Genomic DNA, 20,604 nt, shown 5'->3' with positions numbered 1-20,604 from the left:
AATATAACTATATATTTAAGTATATCTGTAGGCAGTCTGCTAAGCAAGTCTCGAATACAGCAATGGTGTGGTTTATAAGACTTGCCCTTATTCCTGCTCCCTCGTGTCTCTGTGGGAGCGTCCAATGTTGCGCTATGTGCTGTGGGGAAAACAAAGGATGCAAAAGAAGGTCCCTACCCTCAAAAACAATGGGATAGTCAAGCCCTGGCTGGTGTGGCTCAGCAAGTTGAGCACTGGCCAGTGACCCAAAGGGTTGTGGGTTCAATTCCCAGTCAGGGCACATGCCTGGGTTGCAGGCCAGGTCCCCAGTAGGGGGCGCATGAGGAGCAACCACACATGGATGATTCTCTCTCTTCTTTCTCCCTCCCTTCCCCTCTCTAAAAATAAATAAAATCTTTAAGAAAAACAATGGGATAGTCAAATGAAAATGTTGCTATTCTAGGCGTTTTACTTTGTTCTGGTTGTGTACGGTCGAAGAATTCCAGTGAGCCCATCAAGCAGTAGTGCACTCAACAGAAAGCTGGCTCCTAATCACTGGGAATGTTTAAGCCCAAGTTGGATGACGACTCAGTTGATAAATAGAAGAAGGAATTTCTAAGGCTCTCTGATATGAAATAAAAATTACATGAGAGTATGGAATAAAGTATGAAGGCACTCTTGGTTCTGTATTACTCCTATCGCTGATATAACACATACCTACACATTTAGTGACTTAAAATCAGACCAATTTATTCTACTTCAGGAGATCAGAAGTCTCAAATCAAAATGTGGGCAAGGCTGTGTTGTTTCTGCAGACTTCTAATGCTTTTTCAGCTCCTGGAGGCTGCCCATATTTCTTGGTTTCTGGCTCCTTTCTTACATCACCCTAACCTCTGCTTTCCATCACCATATTGAATATTTCCTACTGTTCATTCTGATTCTACTGCCTCCCTCCTTCTTATAAGGAGCCCTGCGGTTATACTGAGCCCATCTTGGTGATCCAATATAAGTTTCCTCACTTCGAAATCCTTAATCATATCTGCAAAGTCCCTTTTACTGTGCAAGATAACATATTCACAGATTCCAGGGATTAGGATGTAGACATCTTTAGGGAGATATTATTCAGCCTACCATAAGTACTGCAGCTCAGAGGCAACCGCTGGGATCAGAAAAGTGAGAATGTTGTCTGTAGAGGTGGTACATCATGAAGGGTATGAAGATAAGGAGGTCACTCCTAGGTTGGAAAATGACATGAACCCAAGTAGTGGGCATAGAAATCAGCGTAATTTACATGGAGACTGTTAAAGAATGATGTAAATGCAGTTAGTCTGAGAGATACAATCAAATAGGAGGAAGAAAAGATCAGATCACAAAGCCAGGCAAAGGGATCCAAATGTGGTACAAAGGCAATGGGAAGTTACCATGAGTTGCCAAGTATGCCCCAAAGTGACATTATGAAAGCAATATTTTGCCCTAGCTGGTGTGGCTCAGTGGACTGAGCACCGGTCTGTGAAGCAAAAGGTCGGCAGTTTGATTCCCAGTCAGGGCACATGGCTGGGTTGCAGGCCAAGTTCCAGGTAAGGGGCATGTGAAGGGCAACCACACATTGATGTTTCCCTTCCTCTCTTTCTCCCTTCCTTCTCCTCTCTAAAAATAAATAAATAAAAATAAATAAAAGCAATATTTTCAGGACGATTGGTCTAGCCAAGTATAGGTGGGAGGGAGAACTTCAAGAAAAACAAAGGCTGAATGGTTATGCCTTCTCTGAAGTATCACTGATATCTAAGCTGCTTCCAGAATTCCTGAAGATAAATCAGCAACAATTCCCAAGCAAAGAGAAAAGGCTAGGGTAGCATCATTTTAGCCTCTGTGTGCACCTAGAGGAACACAAGCTAGACAGCATATCCTAGACAAAGGACATACATACCTTAGTTTTTGGTAAAGGAAGACAATTTCTATGAGCTTGTGGCAGTTTTAAAGAAAGAGAGAGAAAATATACCAGTCTTACCTCATTGCCACATTACTTCCATCGATGACAACTGGTCTCAAATTGTCACTGCTGTCTATTTCATCATCAAGAGACAGTTCAGGGCTTGCAATCTCTCTGGAGCTGGGACCCCGGGGCACGAACAGACTCAGGTTGACCTGCCCTTCTGAATCACCTCTGGTCCCAAGTCTGACAAGCTCTGCCAATACATCATTAATAAGTGATTCTGGGCCCAGCTTGTTCAGCACTGACTGAATCTGTTCCTCTGCATAGCCCAGCTTTAGAGCAAAGTCCATCTTGGCTTGGTATTCCTTTTCCAAGTCAAGCTTCCCATCCTGCAGAATGCTGCTCTGGGAGAAGCTCGGACGATCCAGGCAGGGTGATCTACAGAGCTGGCGGTGTGGCTTGGAAGGAATCTCCTTTTTCTTTAACTGAACAGCCTCAGGTTTGCAACTATTGTCATTGTTGTTGCCGCTCTTAAGGCTCATCTGTTCAGGGTCACTCTCGGAGCTCACCCAGTCTTCAGAATCAGCATTGCCCTGCTCCGTGCTGTCTTGCTTAGGCTTCTCTTCCTTGGAAGCACTCTTCTTCATTTTTGTTGTCTCCACTGTAGCTGTGGCCGTCATCCCGTTCAGTGGGTTACTGCGTTTTTCTTTTTAAGCCTGCTTGGAATCCACGTACGGTGGCATTTCTTTGTGGTAAAATGTGGTGGTAGTGATGGTGCAAGACTTTATCTGTTTGGTTTGGTATGTTCAGATGTTACTAGTCCCTACAAATGAACACACATACCACAGTCATATTTAGCAAAGTTCTGGGAAGGCATTTTAGGATGTAGCAGTTTCTTCCTAAGAAACTATTTGTTGTCTGACTTTTTTTTTTTTTTTTGCTTAAAATGGTTGGCCTCATCTTACATTAAAAATACAGAAAAAACATAGAAAGTTTTTAATTCTCTAATAATTCTAGATACAAGTCTTTCAGTGGTGACAATAATGCTATAATCCACCCCCCCACACACACACAAATCACAGCTAAAGTTGACTGCTTAGCATAACTTTGAGAAAGAGAAACATGGCATTTCAACAGGGTACAAAAATATAAATGTCCTTGAAAGGACTCTCTCTCTTCCTTTATGCCATGTAAGTTGTCCAGATTCTACACCAGATCCTTCCGCTAGACCTGAGCTCCACTCCTGAAGACTACAGCCTCTCCAGTACTACTTTCTGCAAAATATCAGGGAACTCATCTGCTGAGGAAGTTTAAAACCATTAAACTTACTTGTAAGTGACTGCAGCAGGCCAGAAGGGTAACAAATAGAGAGGTGTGCTCCAGATAGGGAAAGAGGTTTGTACGCACTCATGAATTGTGTCTGCAGCCGCTTATATTTATTGTAGTTGCCTTTATTATATTGGAGAAGAAATAAAATTGACTCAACTTGCATGAGAAACCAGGACATTTATAAAAATCGAAGCTACAGAAAAGAATCAGGGGAAATTTTATTTCTAAACTTTTCTCACCTAACTTCATCTGTCCTGGCCAGTTTAGTTCTAACTTTGCCAAAGTGTTTCCTTCAATTTGAGCCTCACTCCCTCCTATGTAAAATGAGGATATTGATAGTTACCTCACAGGGTAATGATTACATACAATGAGTAAGAAAAGTGCTTAGTTAAGTGACCAGAACATAGTAAGTTCTCGATACATGTAAAGGGTGCAAGAGACACCACTAGAGGCTTGGCTTAAAAAAGAAGAGCCTTGGCTGGTGTGGCTCAGTGGATTGAGTGCTGGCCTGCGAACCAAAGGGTTGTGCATTCAATTCCCAGTCAGGACACATGCCTGAATTGTTGGCCAGATCCCCAGTAGGGGGCGCTCAAGAATCAACCACACACTGATATTTCTCTTCCTCTCTCCCTCCCTTACCCTTTGTCTAACATAAATAAATAAAATCTTTAAAAAAGAAAGAAAGAAAGGAGACTGACCATGAGGGAAGGATGTAGACATGTGAATACTGACAAGCTCTTCAGATAGTAGCTTTGCTCACTAATCTAAAACCAGTCTATGTGATCAATGTACTAGAGTTTTCCAGTTACACTTCAATCCTATTTTTACAAACAAGGAGAAAAGCTACCAATAGCTCTATCTAAGAAGAATGTGCACAACTGCATGCTTACTTAAAAGAGTCATATTTGGAAACATTATATGCTCACAGAATTGACAGAACTGACATTCAGACAGCATATAATAACTCCTCCAGTGATTATACTACCACTTATAACTTCAATATTTCCCTTAATTAATTAGCTAACACATAGATACCAATTTCACTTTTACTTCTCCGTTCAACTTTGTTATCCAAACTATAAGGGCTATTCCCTCTGTAAGTTCCACATTTACTATCTGACTTACATTTTATTCTCTTCAAAATAATGTCTAGGGCATTGAGATTCCTGTCCCCATGTTTATTCAAAATTCGAAAAGTCACTTAAAAACAACTGTTTATAAGACTGCGTATATATTTTCTTGGCAAATGTAAAAGACATGTTTGGCCACTCTTAGTGGAGCGCAGAGTGCTTTTCTCCAAATTGATACTGGGGTGAGCACCTTTACCATGTTCACAGAGAAAGACATATGATAGCAAACTTACACTCAGGGAAAACCCCACAACAAAGAAAATCCTCACTGAAATGACTAGTTGTTATTGTGAAATTTTCTTATTCAATAACCAAAAGTGGAAGAGAAATAAATGACTTAGCAGACATAAATATGGATTTACCGTTCAAAGCCTTAAGCAGTACAATTTTGTAAACATTGTTTTTCATTTGTCCTAGAACCTATGTAGGTGTGCGGTATCGTGTACTTTTTGTGTTTGCTTTGTATCATTTAGCAACGCAAACCCCTTGAGGCAACAATAGCAGGAATGTCCTTTTTCTCAAAAGAACAGCCAGTGAGTGCCAGACACTGTGATAAGCCCTGGGTCTAGGAAAAGAAGCCAGAACTGATCCTTGTCTTCAAACAACTCACAAACTAAAAGAACAAAATGACTGGATGGGGCCCTATACAGTGCTGAAACGCAATTCTATATAGGGTGACCGTTTCAATTACAGTCCAACATGGGACACTTCTGAGAATGAAAGGAGGATTATTTATTATTATGTCAGAACAATAGGCAAACCTAATGCCTGGTTGGTCCTTCAAGTTACTTGAAAACTTCCATTGACATACAGAAGAGGAAATGCTCAGTTCTGCCAGTGAGGTTGTACAGGAAAGTGGTGGTTGTAGAGATTAGGAAGGAATTCAAGAATGATATAATACTTGAAGTCATTGCCTCACTTTGTATTGAATTTACTGGGGTGACACTGCTTAACAAAATCATACAGGTTTCAGGTGCACAATTCTACAACACATCATCTGTACACCGTACTGTGTGTTCACCACCCTAAGTCAAGTCTCTGTTCATCTCCATTTATCCCCCACCTTCCTCCACCTCTCCAGCCCTCCTTCCCTGGCAGTCACCACATGTAGCCCATGTCCAAGAGTTTTTTCTCTTTTTTCGTTTTTTTGCTCAATTCCTCACCCCCCCCCACTCAGCACCCCCCAACAGCTGTCAGCCTGCTCTTTATGACTCTGTCTCTATTTTGCTCACTTCATTTTGCTCATTAGATTCCACATATGTATGAAATCATGTGGTACTTGTCTTTCTTTCACTGGCTTACTTCACTTAGCATAATGCTGTCCAGGTCCACCCATGCTGTCACCAAGGGTAATGGAAATTAAAACCCCAATGAAATATCACTTCACACCTGCCAGAATGGCCATAATCAATAAATCAACAAACAACAAGTGCTGGTGAGGTTGTGGAGGAAAGGGAACCCTAGTGCACTGTTGGTGGGAATGCAGACTGGTGCAGCCACTGTGGAAAACAATATAGATGTTCCTCAAAAAATTAAAAATGGAACTGCCTTATGATCCAGCGATTCCACTTCTGGGACTATACCTGAAGAAACCTGAAACAGTAATTCAAAAGAATATATACACCCCTATATTCATAGCAGTATGAGTTACAATAGGCAAGATTTGGAAACATCCCAAGTGCCCTTCAGTAAATGAATAGATCAAAAACCTGTGGTCCACTGACATAATGGATTACTACTCGGCTATAAAAAAAATAAGTCTTTTTTTTTTACTTATTAATTAAGTACCAAGAAACATATTAGGGGCTGAGGACATAAAAACAGACATGGTCCCTAATTTCAAGGTGCTTTTAGTGATGGTGGTAGAGAGTGAAGATAGACAATATTAAAATGATTATATAACTCACAATTAAAAACTGTGACAAGTGATTAAGGGACAAAGAAAGACAAAGAGCGCATTTCATTTGTATGTAAAATTTAAAAACCCCACAAAACAAAATAACAAACAAAACAAAAACAAAGTCATGGAAACTAAGAACAAGCCCTGGCTGGTGTGTCTCAGTGGATTGAGCTCTGGTCTGCAAAAACGGAAGGTCGCCAGTTCAATTCTCGTCAGGGCACACGCCTGTGTTGCCGGCCAGGTCCCCAGTAGGGGGCCTGCAAGAGGCAACTACACACTGATGTTTCTCTCCCTCTCTTTCTTCTTCCCTTGCCTTCCTGTAAAAATAAATAAATAAAATCTTTCAAAAAAAGAAGAAAGAAAGAAACTGAGAACAAACTGATGACTGCCAGAGGAGAGGGAGATAGGTGGATTGATAAAAAAGGTAAAAAGGAATATAGTCAATAATACTGTTATAACTTTGCAGGGTGACAGATGGTTACTACACTTAATGTGATCATTGCGTACTAAGGTATATAAATGTCTAATGACTATGTTGTACACTTGGAATTAATATAATATTGTATGTCAACTATACTTTAATTTTAAAAAGTATTGGGGGTATGAGTTGAGCCTTAAAGGAAACAGTAATGATTTTCAGGGCAGGGAAGAGTTTTTTAAATTATAAGATTAATATGGTATTGTGCCTTAGTCAATACCTCATGTCTAATATTACTGGTGAGAGCAACAATAAGTAAAAGTATTGAGGATGGCTAAGAGAAAATAGTTAATTTTGCCCAAAAAGGAAGTGAGTAGGAAGAAAACTTTCAAAGATAATGTTCTAGCACGTACTTACGACACGTGTTGAAAAGAGTTTTTATCTTTCATTGTTATTGATTTAAAAAATCACAAATGAATGCATGAAAGACTGGCATACTATGGAAAATCACATTAGTCAGATGAAATTATAGGACTGGGATGTAATTTAAGAAGCTAAGAGCTCTGTCACCAGAAAGCCATGTGTTATAAGTGCAGTGCTTGCCTATAATTTGCTTAAGAATATGATTAAGCAAATAATTGCAGATTTGTATTTGAATATAAAAAAGCAGTGAAACCCATGCAGGCAAAAGCTGATGATAGTGACCTCAAGAAACTGCCACGAAGAAAAAACAAAACAGCCCAGGCTGGTGTGGCTCAGTGGATAGAACACCACCCTGCAAAGCAAAGGGTCGTCTGTTGGAATTCCCAGTCAGGGCACACGCCTAGGTTGCAGGGCAGGTCCCCAGGAGGGGGCGCATAAGAGGCAACAACACACTGATATCTCCATTCCTTTCTTTCAACACACCTTTCTCCCTCCCTTCCCCTCCGTCTAAAGATAAAATAAACACAATCTTTAAAGAAAAAAGAAAAAACAGAACAAACAAAGTCTTTCAGTGTGCTCAGTGTACTTTCCTCTTCCACCTCTCCTCCACCATTCTTTTATGAAATACAATTTGCTCATTTTGCATTTTCACAGAAGAATTTTCCAAGGTCAAGTATTCAGGTGCTACTACAAACTTTACTTCATTTTTTTAACCCAAATATGCCAAAAACACCCAGTATGGAGACAGAAACATCTGGCCATGTGGACTGAGCCATTGGAAATGTTCAAAAAAGCCCAATTGCCACGTAGGACAGAGCTATCCAGCAGATGCTACGTCAAGAACAGAATAGTAAATTCTAAATTATCTACATATGGTTAAGTCACTTTATTATTTGTGGAGTTGTTAACTCTCAAGTTGTGCTCTGTGAAGACATGTTCTAAGAAAGACTTAGGAATCCCTAGTTAGATATTGCCTTTCCCTTTCCCTTCTTGCAATTTTTTTCACAGTAGGCATCCTCAAAAAATATATGCACATAAAAATTATCTACTAAGTGGGATTTTTAGTGGGGCCCAGGTAATTGAGAAGTGACTACAGTTCAGTCATCATAAGACCACAGAGCTCTTTTCTTGGTTTCTACTCTTTGAACTGTATAATTTTAAAAACAGAATTAGCTTTAAAAGAGAGCACATCCAAATCTGTATTGTATTAAGCCATCATATCTTACTTTAAAATGACAAAAATAAGTTATTATGAAACTTTAGGAATAATAATAACATATGAACAATCGTTTCCATTTGCATTGCATATTAGTGTCACCTCAGTGCTTTCACATACACACTTTCAATCAACAGGGCCACGTCATTACCTACACAACCAAGATTTGGGTTGTTATGACTTATATAGCCCACCTTTAATTGCTTGTGTCAAGCACATCAGCTAAAGAAATTACACAAATCCCAAGGAGAAACAAAGCGTAAGCTTTCTTAATGTTTAGGAGGTTAAGGGATTGGAAACCTTTACTGATTCTGAAAATGTAAAGGGTTCACATGAATGCTAATAGAGATCATTCAAAATCCAAAATCTTAAAAGTGTTTCCATTTTCATTTATATTACATCAATTACATACAGCAATCATATCATAAAGGAGATAAAGACTTCCTTTACTGCTTCCTCAGCCTCCAATCACACACACTTGTTCATGCACTCTTTTTTTTAAATTTTGATTTTTAAAAAGATTTTATTTATTTACTTTTAGAGAGGGGAGAAGGGAGGCAGAAAGTGAGAAACATCAGTGTGAGAAAGATACATCGACTGGTTGCCTGTTACAGCCCCCCCCACGGACTGGAAACCCAGGCATGTGCCCTGATCAAGAATCAAACCTAAGACCTTTCAGTTCACAGGCCAGTGCTCAGTCTACTGAGCCACAGCAGGGCTTCTGTGCCAGGGCTATTCCTGCACTCTTAAATGGTTTATACATAGGTAGCACCTAGCAAGGAAATAAGTATAAAAATAGAATATTTTCTATAGTTTATAAAAATGGGATTTCCCTCAAACAGCGAGAATACACTTGTTAGCCTGTTTTTACACTACTCTCTGAAACAAAAGTGGCTTTTCTTTCTTTCTTTTAATGTTCTTCATCTTCAATGCATTCTCAGTATGATGTATGTCACAGCAAAAATCACCACCACTAGAACTAAACACAACTGAGCTTATTTAAAATTTAAGACTTCATTTCAAAACTTTGCACACGATTATATGGCCTCAATTCGTGTCCTCTGCCCCCACGTCAAATGTCAAAACTTAGACAAAATGCTGATAGGAAAGTAATAGTCTGTTGATTTTCATCATCCATTTGTCCTTCTAGGATTTCAAACATAATAGTCACACAATAATTTGATTTCAAGACTCATTATTCCTAGGTTTTAAGCCAGGGCTCATTTTCCTGCTACCTTCACCACCACTGATTCCCATCAGGCAGGACTTATGTTCATAGTCCATCTAAAACGCCTTACACTACACACACTTTGCTGTCCAGACTAATTAAAACCACATTGTTAAATGTAACATTAATTTATGCTGGACTTTATCTCCCACACATAAAGCATCTTTAGTGCTCAACCTTCCAGAAGCACAAGAAAGCTGTAGGTTACATACTTACTAGTTCCTTCTCGCTTGTATAAAGAAGGTCTGGAGAAAAATCAGTTGAAATTCAAGTGGGAAAGCTGCATCAGGAACTACAGGACATGGTCACTGTCAGAGTAACTGTGCAGTGAATGTGTGATCTCTGGTCAGGAGTGAAGGCTGAGGAGCTGTTATTAAAGAAGCTTCTCTGGAGAACACGCCTACTGCCATGACTCATTTGTGAAGTTCCTTATCTCTCCTTTGCTCTCTCCTCTATTACTTCTCCCCTTACCTCTCCTTCCTCTCTATTCTCTTTCTCTTCCTGCCACACACTCCCACCCTAAGACTCTTTTGATCAAAGGCTGTAGGGAAATGTGGCTATGCTAGTCTGTACTTCCAGTCAATTGAAAAAATAGTGTCTGCGTTATGACCTTAACAGGAATAAACATATCTTGAACATCCCTTTCAGCTAATAACACTGAGCTGGGGGTTTTATTTATTATCTCCAATTCAAATGCTTAGAAAAATGAGTAGAATAGAGTATATCCTCTTTTTTCCTTCATATGCAAATGAATAGACTAAAATGAGAAAGGACTCAATGATCAGGACAGTTCTGAGGGGCGGCTGCCATGCTGCAGCCGTGATGTCATTATCTTGAGTCCGGTTATTCCGGAAGATCTTCGAGAAGAAATTTGAAATGTATTGAAAGGCAAATGGAAGTAGAAGGGAAAGGGGGAGTGGAACAGATGTTATTAGACTCTCCCAAGCCTTAACTCTCCTTATTTAAACCAATACATTGTTTTCACTTCAAACAGCGATGTGTTGTTGTTGTTGTTTCAACAGCTCTGTTTTATCTCAGCAGCACTGCACTTCTGCGGCCAGTGAAGTTTATAAGAAACAGTTATAAAAATATATCAGAGACTTTTGAAATAAGGAATGTTTAATAATGCAATATGTGTTAAACTGAATGTGTCGACCATTTTACGCCAGAGGCGCTCTCCTGGCTGTCCCATGAGCCTAGCATGTCGGGGATCCTTAAAGATTCCAAACAAGAGTAAGAAAGCCAAATAATAGGGAAAAGCTTTCTGCATTTGGAGCTGGAGTCAGGAGATATAAGGCTCAAATCTTCCTTCTACCACTTACAAAAGCTGTGTGACTTCACACCGACACCTCACCTATGACTCTGCTTTCTTATCTGGAAAATAAAGATATTCTTATCTGTCTGCTGAGACAACTGGTGTGAGGAGCAAGAAGCTGTATGATGAAGGTACATTATCAACTGTAAATCTGTATAAATGTTACATATTGTCATTGGTTACTGCAGAGAGAGGTATGAATTTAATAACAAGCAGCTACTACTACAGTAGAATGAGAATCAATAAAGTTAAATGTTAGCACCAACTCTAGTGTGACTAATTATGGATTTGGGGCAAATTATAATACCTCTCTGAGCCATAGTTTTTTCACTTGTAAATTGAGAACAATGATGGCACCTATTTCATAGGGGTTTGTAAACATTGAATACAAAACAGGTGAAAACTGTAGATAAGCTGTAAAGTTCTCTACCAGTTGCCCATCTAACTGTTTTCATACCCCAGACTTGGTAGGTTGCTTCACCACCAACTGTACTGTTGAAACATGTCAAAGTAGTATTTCTCTTAGGTTTGCATTAATCACTTATCAAGACTTTGCCACTAGGAGGATTGAAAAGCCACTGTTCCACATTATAAAACCATTGTGCCATTTTGGATCTTTAAAGTTCTAATTTCTCATTCCTTCTCTGCATACTACATGCCCAGCACTGCTCCAGGTACCGAGGGTTCAAAAACAAATATGATAAGTCCCTATAAGTAGCTCACATTCTGTTAGGTGAAGTAAACATGCAAAAAAAATAGCTACAGAACAATATAATGCACTCTCATAAAGTTGTTCATAAGTGCTAAGGGAACACCAAGGAGGGAATAAGTAATTCTGTTATCTGAGGTGAGGAAAATAAAATTTGAGCTGGCTTTGAGGGTTTACTAGGGAAAAGGTAAGGACACTGCAGAAGGCATGCTGACCAGATGGATTAGCATATAAAAGGGCAAGGACATGTGAAAGGCCATGGTGTGGTCAAGAATAGTGAGTAATGCTCCCCAGGCTCCGGATTCCCTTCCCTGTACTTCTCTCACTTCACTCCTTCCCTCATTTTTTACAAGTATGTCTCTGTCTTCCACCAGACTGTAAGGTCCACTAAAGGCAAGAACCAGCCACATTCATGTTTGTATCTCTGCTGTACCCAATCCCAACATTTGGCATATAGCTATGTATGTGGTTGGTTTCTAATCAATATTTTATTAACTGTATCCTCTGTACTACTGTAAGTTCTGACACAGTCATAGAAGCCTGAAGTCAATTTTAGGTGATGAAAATAATAAAAACCATTTGACTTTATATCGGTTAGTATAGCCCTGACTTTACTTAAATGATGATAAGTTGGGCTAAAATGATTTTTTGTGAGTCACTTATTATCTGACACAATTTTTATAAAAACCTGACTATAACTTTCGGTTTTAGTCAACATTAATACTAGTTTGTTTTTTGGGGGGAAAGTACTTTTTTCACAGTAGAGATTAAAAATAATAGAAACTGTGTATAGCAGTAAATCTCCAAATGTCTCAAAGTTTATGTAGTCACCTTTATGCCACAAAATCCTTTGATATTTACATGACTTTAAATCAATGCTAGCTATGAGTGATATCAACACAAATTGTAGAGAAAAGACCTCTAAAAATCTGCTTGTTCATAAAAGTAATGTGAGCAATAACAAAACTTGTTAAAATCAACTTTCCCAGAATTCTGGAACTTAAGCAAAGACTTGCAATTATCCAAGGGGTGTTGAATTCTAAAACCAAAACCAAAACACACATAGAAAACCAACAAGTTTTACTGGCTGAACCATGGTTCGAACAGAAAATGCTGTACATTTTAATTCCCCCTTTTCCCATCTCCCCTCCCATTGCCACAGTGGCCCTGAAAGCCACCAGCCTCACAATCACAGTAGCCACGAGAGCCAGCAACTCAGAAGCCAACAGAGGGAAAGGAATTAATTTGGAGTTTCTCCAAAGTCCCATCCCCATAGAAATATCACTATCTGACCTGTCTGGCACTTTCTCAGAAAACTTGAATCACAGAGCTTGTCTTTATTTGACATGACTTAGAGCTCGGGCATGGTAAACAGATCCCTCCAAGCGAGGATGTTTATCAAAAACAATTAGAGGCGGCTGCTTAACATACCAGCTATCTTAGGTCATAACAACACTTGCAGCAAACAAGAAGCTGACCAAAAACGTATAAGGAAAAGCTTGCAACTAGATGTCCACAGGGGACACTGAAAAGCTCCAAAATATCCCCGGGGAATCTAGAAGGACATGTACGTGTGCAGAGTTGTGTAAGTGCTCAGTAAAGACCTAAAAAGGCCCTAATCTTTCACCTTGCTGACTTTAAGGATCTATGAATCATAAAGTTGTCTAAGGCAAAGTTACCGAATGCCTTCTACACTGTTGAAAGTGTGTCTCAATGTGCACACAAAGTCCCTTGGCCAAAGGTTGGAAATTCATTGGTTCGTAGCACAGAAATTCTTTGTTGAACCATTAGCTGATAGCTATTCCAAGCAGATGCCTCAGTGATCACACATCACAATGAATACAGACTTTGTGGAATTACTGCAGAAGTCATCAAATAACTTACCCTAGCTGATGTGGCTCAGTGGATTGAGCGCCACCCTGCAAACCAAAAGGTTGTGGTTCTATTCCCCATCAGGGCACATGCCTGGGGTGCAAGCCAGGCCCCCAGTTGGTGGAATGTGAGAGGCAACCAGTAGGTGTTCCGGTATCTCTTACACATATCCCTCTTTCTCCCCGCCCTTCCCATCTCTAAAAATTAATAAGTAAAAACTTTAAAAAAGAAGTCATTAAATAACTTAACTATAATAAACCCTGGGGAGAGGAGGGAATCTGATTTCCAGAGTTGCCACATTGCATTATTTAAAATGTCCCATTTTCAACAAAAGAGATGAGACATGAAAAGAAACAAAAGGCATAGGGCAGCTGGGGTCAACAATATGGTAAAATAGGAGGTGCTCTGCTTGTATCTCCCCATAGCAACAATAATTTGACAGTTATTCATGAGCAAAAGTGATCTATGGGAGCTGTAGAATCCAGATAGGAGACTGTGAAAATTTGGTGGAGCCCAAGACCAGTGGGGGCCATTTCGAGAAGGCAGGTCCAACCCAAGTGGCTGACTCACCAACCATGGTCCAGCTAGAAACTTGGAAACAGCTCCATCACCCTGCGGGCTCAGCTAAAGCCCTGTCTGTCTGTGGTTCTGCCACCAGTACCACAAAACTTGCCTTCAGAAATAAAGGAGAGATGAAAACATTCCCAGACAAAAGCTGAGGGAGTTCATCACAGGAAGACCTGCCTTACAAGAAATACACAGTGAGTTCTTCAAATTGGAATGAAAGACCACTAAGTAACAATATGAAACATATGTTATATATAAAACATATGTTTATATAAAAGGATAAAACTTACTAGTAAAGTTAAATATGTAGTCAAATTCACAATACTCTAATACTATAATGGTGGTGCATAAATCACTTTTTATTTCTAGTATAAAAGTTAAAAGTCAAATAGTGTTAAAATTAACTATAGTTATAATAATTTGTTAAAGGATATGCAAAATAAAAAGATGTAAAATGTAACATCACTAACATAAAATGTGGGTAGAGGAGACTGAAATGTGCACAGTTTCTGTATGTGGTTGAAGTTAACCTGTTATCAGCTTAAAATAGACTGTATCAAATATAAGATAGACAAAAGATGCAATCACCTCCACTCAGGCTTACCAGATGGCCAAAACTGGACATTATATTCAGTAATAAATGGGGCTACTAATTAACTTCCCTGCCCTGGCAGGACAGCAAGCCAGAGCGCAGAGACTGTGACAGCTTGTTATTTTGGGGCCTGAATCAGGCCCGAGTGTTCACTGAATTCCCTGGTCAGATGAGATCACTGGTGTTGCTCTTGTTTGGGGAAACAACTGACTGTGCTCTCTGTTCAAGCGCTACTGTTCATATGACTGGTGAGTGGGCTACACAGCTTACTATGTGTTCTAATTAGGTCCCCTGGTTTGACAGGCTGACAACTGTATTTAGCAATAAGCAAGGGCCATTAATTAGATTGCCTGTCTGGTCACAGCAGGACAGGTGGTTCCAAAAACCGGTAAAGCTCTTTACTGTTTTAATTCAAGCCGACCTACACACCAAGTTCCCTGAGTCTTGGCTCAACAGGCCCATTGGTTTTGCTCTGTGAACTATCAGCTCTATCTGCCCTTCTCTTGGCTCAAGTGCCGCTGGGCTGCATAGGAGTTCTCTCCAGCACTTACCAGATGGGGCCAGAAGACTCTCTTCACAGCAGCTGGGGCTATGTCTCAGCCCCCTTGCCTGGAAGGGGAGGCAGGGTACTCCAGGCTACTCTGGATTTCCCAAACATACTTTCCCGTTGGAAGGGGCTAGGACCGACCCTCAGCCTTGGCTGTGAATTAATCCCCCTGTCTGTATATAGCAAGGAAGCCTTCATGCCCAGTGATGGGTTTGCTTTGGGTAATCAGTTTTGCCCACACACCTCTCAGCTTAAAAGCCTCTAGGCCAAACAGCTTCTAGTTGTTACCAGCATTTCTGGTCAAATGGACTGAAAAGCATTCTCTATAGCAGGTGGTGCTATGACTCAGCACCTTGCCTGAGCATGACCAAACCAGTCTCCAGTGATGGAAAATCAGGTGTATCTGCACCCCACCAAGTTCTGTGGTCAGAGTATATCCACTGTTTTGGTTCTATAGATGAGCAAAGCTGCTGGTGGAACTGCTACAACCAGCACGTGGATCGTCAAGATTAATAATAAAAATTAATAAGTAAAAACTTTAAAAAAGAAGTCATTAAATAACTTAACTATAATAAACCCTGGGGAGAGGAGGGAATCTGATTTCCAGAGTTGCCACATTGCATTATTTAAAATGTCCCATTTTCAACAAAAAAGATGAGACATGAAATCGTCAAGATCGTCAAGATCTTGATGAGATCGTCAAGATCCACGTGCTGGTTGTTGCAAGCTGTCACAGTCAGAGTCCCAGTGGCTGGGTCCTGTAGATCCCCCTGCAATTCCCGTAGCGCAAGATCAGAGTGGAGGCTACCACAAAGCAACCCATAAAAGCTGGGGGAAACCACTTGCTCCCACCGCCCCACCCCCAGGTTCCCTTTTCCCACTGGGGGAACCAGAACCTCTGTGTGGTGTTGCACTGCCCTGGGGGAGGAGCAATGCAGTGAAAATACAGATGCTTCTTACCCTTCTAATGCAGTGTGTCTTGGTCTCAGAGGTGCAGGTGGGTGCTTCAGCCTCACCCCCATGTTCTAGGATTCTCTCAGTGGAGTCTTATTCTTGAATAGATATTAGCTGTTCTTGTGAGGGAGAGTGAAGTCAGGAATTACCTATGTCGCCCGGTTGGTGACATCATTCTGAGCTTCAATTTTAACATCTGTGAAGTCGGGATAATACTTTCTGGTCATAATAAAGATTAAATAAGATAATAAATGCAATGTACTTTGTAAATTACAAATCAGTTTACAAGTCCAATAAATATATATGAAGTACTTGCTATAGACCAGGCATTAATTGAGATACAGTGATATACTAATAGTCCCTGACCTCAAACAGTTTATAAAATTAATGACCCATTCTACACAGCATGGTATAGTGGAAAGAACACAGACACTGTTAGTCAGACACCTATGTTCAAGTCTTAGCTCTGCTACTTCTCAGCCAAAGAATCTTATTTTTTTTAAAAAGGTTCTTTTTAAAAATCTCACAAATATTTTACATTTTAGTTCCCAGATGTTCGGCAGAAATAATACTTGTGAAAAATATACTATAAAATATATTTTGTGGATAAATGATACAAACTGTAATAATAAAACCATCTTTATTATAAAGTTAGGTAGCAAATGGAATATTCGCAGATCATCTATGATACACCAAGTTGGTACCATATCTTTTTAAAAAGATTTTATTTATTTATGTTTTAGAGAGAAAGGAAGGGAGGGAGAAAGAGGGGGAGAGAAACATCAGTGTGCAAGAGAAACATTGATCGGTTGCCCTCCATATGCACCCTGACTGTGGACTGGCCCTGCAACCCAGGCATGTGCCCTGACCAGAATCAAACCAGTGACCTTTTGCTTCATGGACAATGCCCAACCACTGAGCCACATGTGCCAGGGCTGTCACCGTGTCTTGACCTAAAAGCAGTAGTTGCAAATGTTAGTATGGACACCGTATATTCAATTGTTTTTTTTTACAAAAAGCTTTATTGAGATATAGGTAACATACTATACAATTAATCCATTTAAAGCATTCAATTATATAGGCTTTGGTATATTTACAGATACGTCAGCAACCTTCACCAGTCAATTTTAGAGCATTTCATCACTTCAAAAGGAAACCCCACGTGTGTATTGATTGAAAGACTTAATATTGTGAAGATGTCAATACTACTCAAAATGACCTACAGATTTATTTCAATACCTATTAAGGTCCTAATGGCAATTTTTGCAGAAATAGAAAAATACACCTTAAAATTCATATGGAACTTCAAGGTACTCCAAATAGCCAAAGCAATCTTGACAAAAAACAAAGCTGGAGGTCTCATACTTCTATATTTCAAAACCTATTACAAAGGTCCAGCAATGAAAACAGTATGGTACTGACATACAGATAGAAAGAACAATGGAATACAATAAAAAATCCATAAATTAACCATCATATATATGGTCAAATTATATTCCACAAGGGTGCCAAGACCATTCAATGGGGACAAGGCAGTTCTTCCATTAAATGGTATTGGGCAAACTGGATATTCACATAGAAAAGAACACACTTGTACACTTAGTTTATGACATACACGAAAATTAGCTCAAAATGGACATAAATGTAAGAGCAAACACTATAAAATTCTTAGAAGAAAACATGGGGAAAGCTTCATGACATTGGTCTTGGCAATGATTTCTTGGATATGACACCAATAGCACAGACAACAAAAGTAAAAAATAAATAAACTACATTAAACTTAAAAACTTTGGAGTATCAAAGGACACAATCAACAGAGTGAAAAGGCAATGTAGACAATCAGAGAAAATACTTGCAAAACATATATTTGAAAAGGGTTTAATAGCCAGAATATGTAAAGAATTATGGAAATGTCATAAAAACAACAGTTAAAAAATGGACACAACTTGTGAATAGACATTTTTCCATTAAAGACATCCAAAGTACTAATAAGCACATGAAAAGATTCTCAACATCACTAATCATCAAAGAAGTGCAAATTAAATCCGCAATGAGATACCACCTCACACTCATTAGGATGGCTACTATAAAAAGCAATCAGAATGTAAGTATTGGCAAGGATGTGGAGAAATTGGAACCCTTGTGCACTGTTGCTTGGACTGTAAAATGGTGCAGCCACCATGGAAAACAGTATGAAGTCTCCTAAAAAAATAAAAAATAGAATTACTATATGATCCATCAATTCCACTTCTGGTGATATACCCCAAAGAACTGAAAGCAGGGTCTCAAACATATTTTTGTACACCCATGTTCATTTCAGCATACAGTAGCCAAGAGATGGAAGCAACCCAAGTGTCCATCAATGGATGACTAAAGAAAACAATTGTGGCATATATACCACAATGAATATTCAAACTTAAAAAGGAAGAAAATTCTTTTGGCTGGATTGGGGAAGAGTGGTGGAGGAAAATACAGACAACTGTAATTGAACAACAATAAAATAATTTTTTACAAAATGAAGAAAAGTTCTGACATTTTTTACAACATGGATGAACCGAGCCTTAAGGACATGATGCTGAGTGAAATAAGCCAGCCACACACACAAAAATACTGTCTGATTCCACTTCTATGAGATATCAGGAAAAAAAGGAAACAGACTTTTAGAATCAAAAAGGAGAATGGTAGTTGCCAGGAACTGGGGGAAGGAAGATAGGGATATTACTGTTTAATAGATATAGAGCTTCAGTTTTGCAAAATAAAAATCTAGAGAGTTGTTGCACAACAATGTGTTTGTAGGTAACTATACTGTACTGTCCATCTAAAATAGGGTAAAATTATAAACTTTATGTTTTATAAAAAATAAATAAAAATTTCCAATGCATGTGGCTTGCTATCACAGAATGAGGAGATAGTCTGTTCAAACTAAAAAATGATTAAGATGGTAAATTTTATGTTATGTGACTTTAAACCCAAATAAAAATTTAAAAAGCGGTACTCTGAAACCTTTACATTCACACACCTATCCTCACATCCCTACCCCAGACCCTAAGCAATCACTAATTTACTTTCTGTCTCCTCTTCTGAATTTTCAAATAAATGGAATCATTGTATGTGGTCATTTGTAACTGGCTTCCTTTACTTACTGCAGTATTTTCAAGATTCATCCATGGTGTAGCATGTATCAATACTTCATTTTTTTCATGGTTAAATATTTCCTTGCATGGTCTACATCCATTAATCTACTGATGTACATGGGTGGTTACCATGTACTGACTATTTAAAATAATGCTTCTATACATATTCACCTCTAAGTGTCAATGTGAACATGTTTCCATTTCTCTTGGGTATAAAGGTATGAGCAGAATTGCAGAGTTATGAGGCAGTTCTATGTTTCATCATACTAGAAACAACCATACTGTCTTATAAAGTGGTTGCATACCATCAGTATATGAGGGTTCTTCTGATTCCTCCACATCTCCGCCAACACTTGTTTATTATCTGACTTTTTTTTAGTTTAGCCAATCTTTGTATGTATGAAGTAATATCTCATTGTGGTTTTGAGTTGCATTTCCCTGATGACTAATGATGCTGAGCATTTTTTCATGTGCTTTTAGCCATTTGTATGTCTTCTTTAGAGAAATATCTATTCAGGTCCATGGTCCATTTTTACATTGGGTTGTATTTATTACTGACTTGTAGTTCTTTATATATTTTAAATAAAAGTTCATTGTCAGATACATGATTTTCAAATATTTTCTCCCATTCCATGCATTGGTTATCTTTTCATTTTATTCATACATTATTCTGAAGCACAAAACTTTTTCACTTTGATGCAGTTAAATCTATTTATTGTCTTTTGTTTCTTGTGCATTTGTGTCATTGTCAAAACTCCTACATCATGAAGGTTTATCCTTATGGTTTCTTCTAAGGATTTTTAAATGTTTTACTCTTACCTTTATGTTTTTAATCCATTTTGAGTTCATCTTTGTCTATGGTATGAGGCAAGGGCCCAATTTAATTTTCTTGTACATGATTATCCAGTTGTGCCAGTACCATATTTTTGAAGACTGTGATTTTCTTCAATAAATGGTCTTGGCAACCCTGTCACAGATCAGTTGGCCACAAATGTATGGTCTTACTTTTGGACACTCAATTCTATTACATTTATCTATATGCATACCCTTTTGCCAGTAACATAGTTTTTTTTTCATAAAAATCTATTTATTTTTCTTTTTTTGGTGAATTTATTGGGATGGCACTGGTTAACAAAACCATACAGGTTTAAATGTACAACTCAATGAAGCATCATCTGCACACGGCATGTGCACCCATTGCCTGAAGTAAAGTCTCTTTCCGTTCCCATTTACCCCTTTGCCCACTTCCACCTCCCCTACCTCCTTACCCTATGGTTATCACCATATTGCTGTCCATGTCTATGTGTCATATATACAGATTTTTTGCTTAATCCCTTCACCTTTTTGATCCCAGCCTA

The 20,604-nt window shown here is 38.9% G+C and overlaps 1 protein-coding gene across 4 annotated transcripts in view; it reads right to left on the bottom strand.

Moving 5' to 3' along the window:
- ZC3H12B (zinc finger CCCH-type containing 12B) overlaps positions 1 to 20,604 on the bottom strand; it is a 92,360-nt gene that overhangs the window by 13,486 nt on the left and 58,270 nt on the right. For all 4 annotated transcript variants that reach the window (XM_037045981.1, XM_037045983.1, XM_037045980.1 and 1 more), the window contains exons 5-6: positions 16,119 to 16,308; positions 1,988 to 2,735 (exon numbers count right to left, since the gene is read on the bottom strand). In XM_037045981.1, the coding sequence (XP_036901876.1) occupies positions 1,988 to 2,592 (605 nt within the window). In that variant the 5' untranslated portion in view covers positions 2,593 to 2,735; positions 16,119 to 16,308. The remainder of the gene's footprint in view (positions 1 to 1,987; positions 2,736 to 16,118; positions 16,309 to 20,604) is intronic.

Source organism: Sturnira hondurensis, unplaced genomic scaffold, assembly GCF_014824575.4.
Source record: "Sturnira hondurensis isolate 20B ecotype Veracruz unplaced genomic scaffold, ASM1482457v3 Scaffold0004711, whole genome shotgun sequence".
Taxonomy (NCBI): domain Eukaryota; kingdom Metazoa; phylum Chordata; class Mammalia; order Chiroptera; family Phyllostomidae; genus Sturnira; species Sturnira hondurensis.
This window is presented reverse-complemented; position numbering and strand designations above follow the sequence as displayed.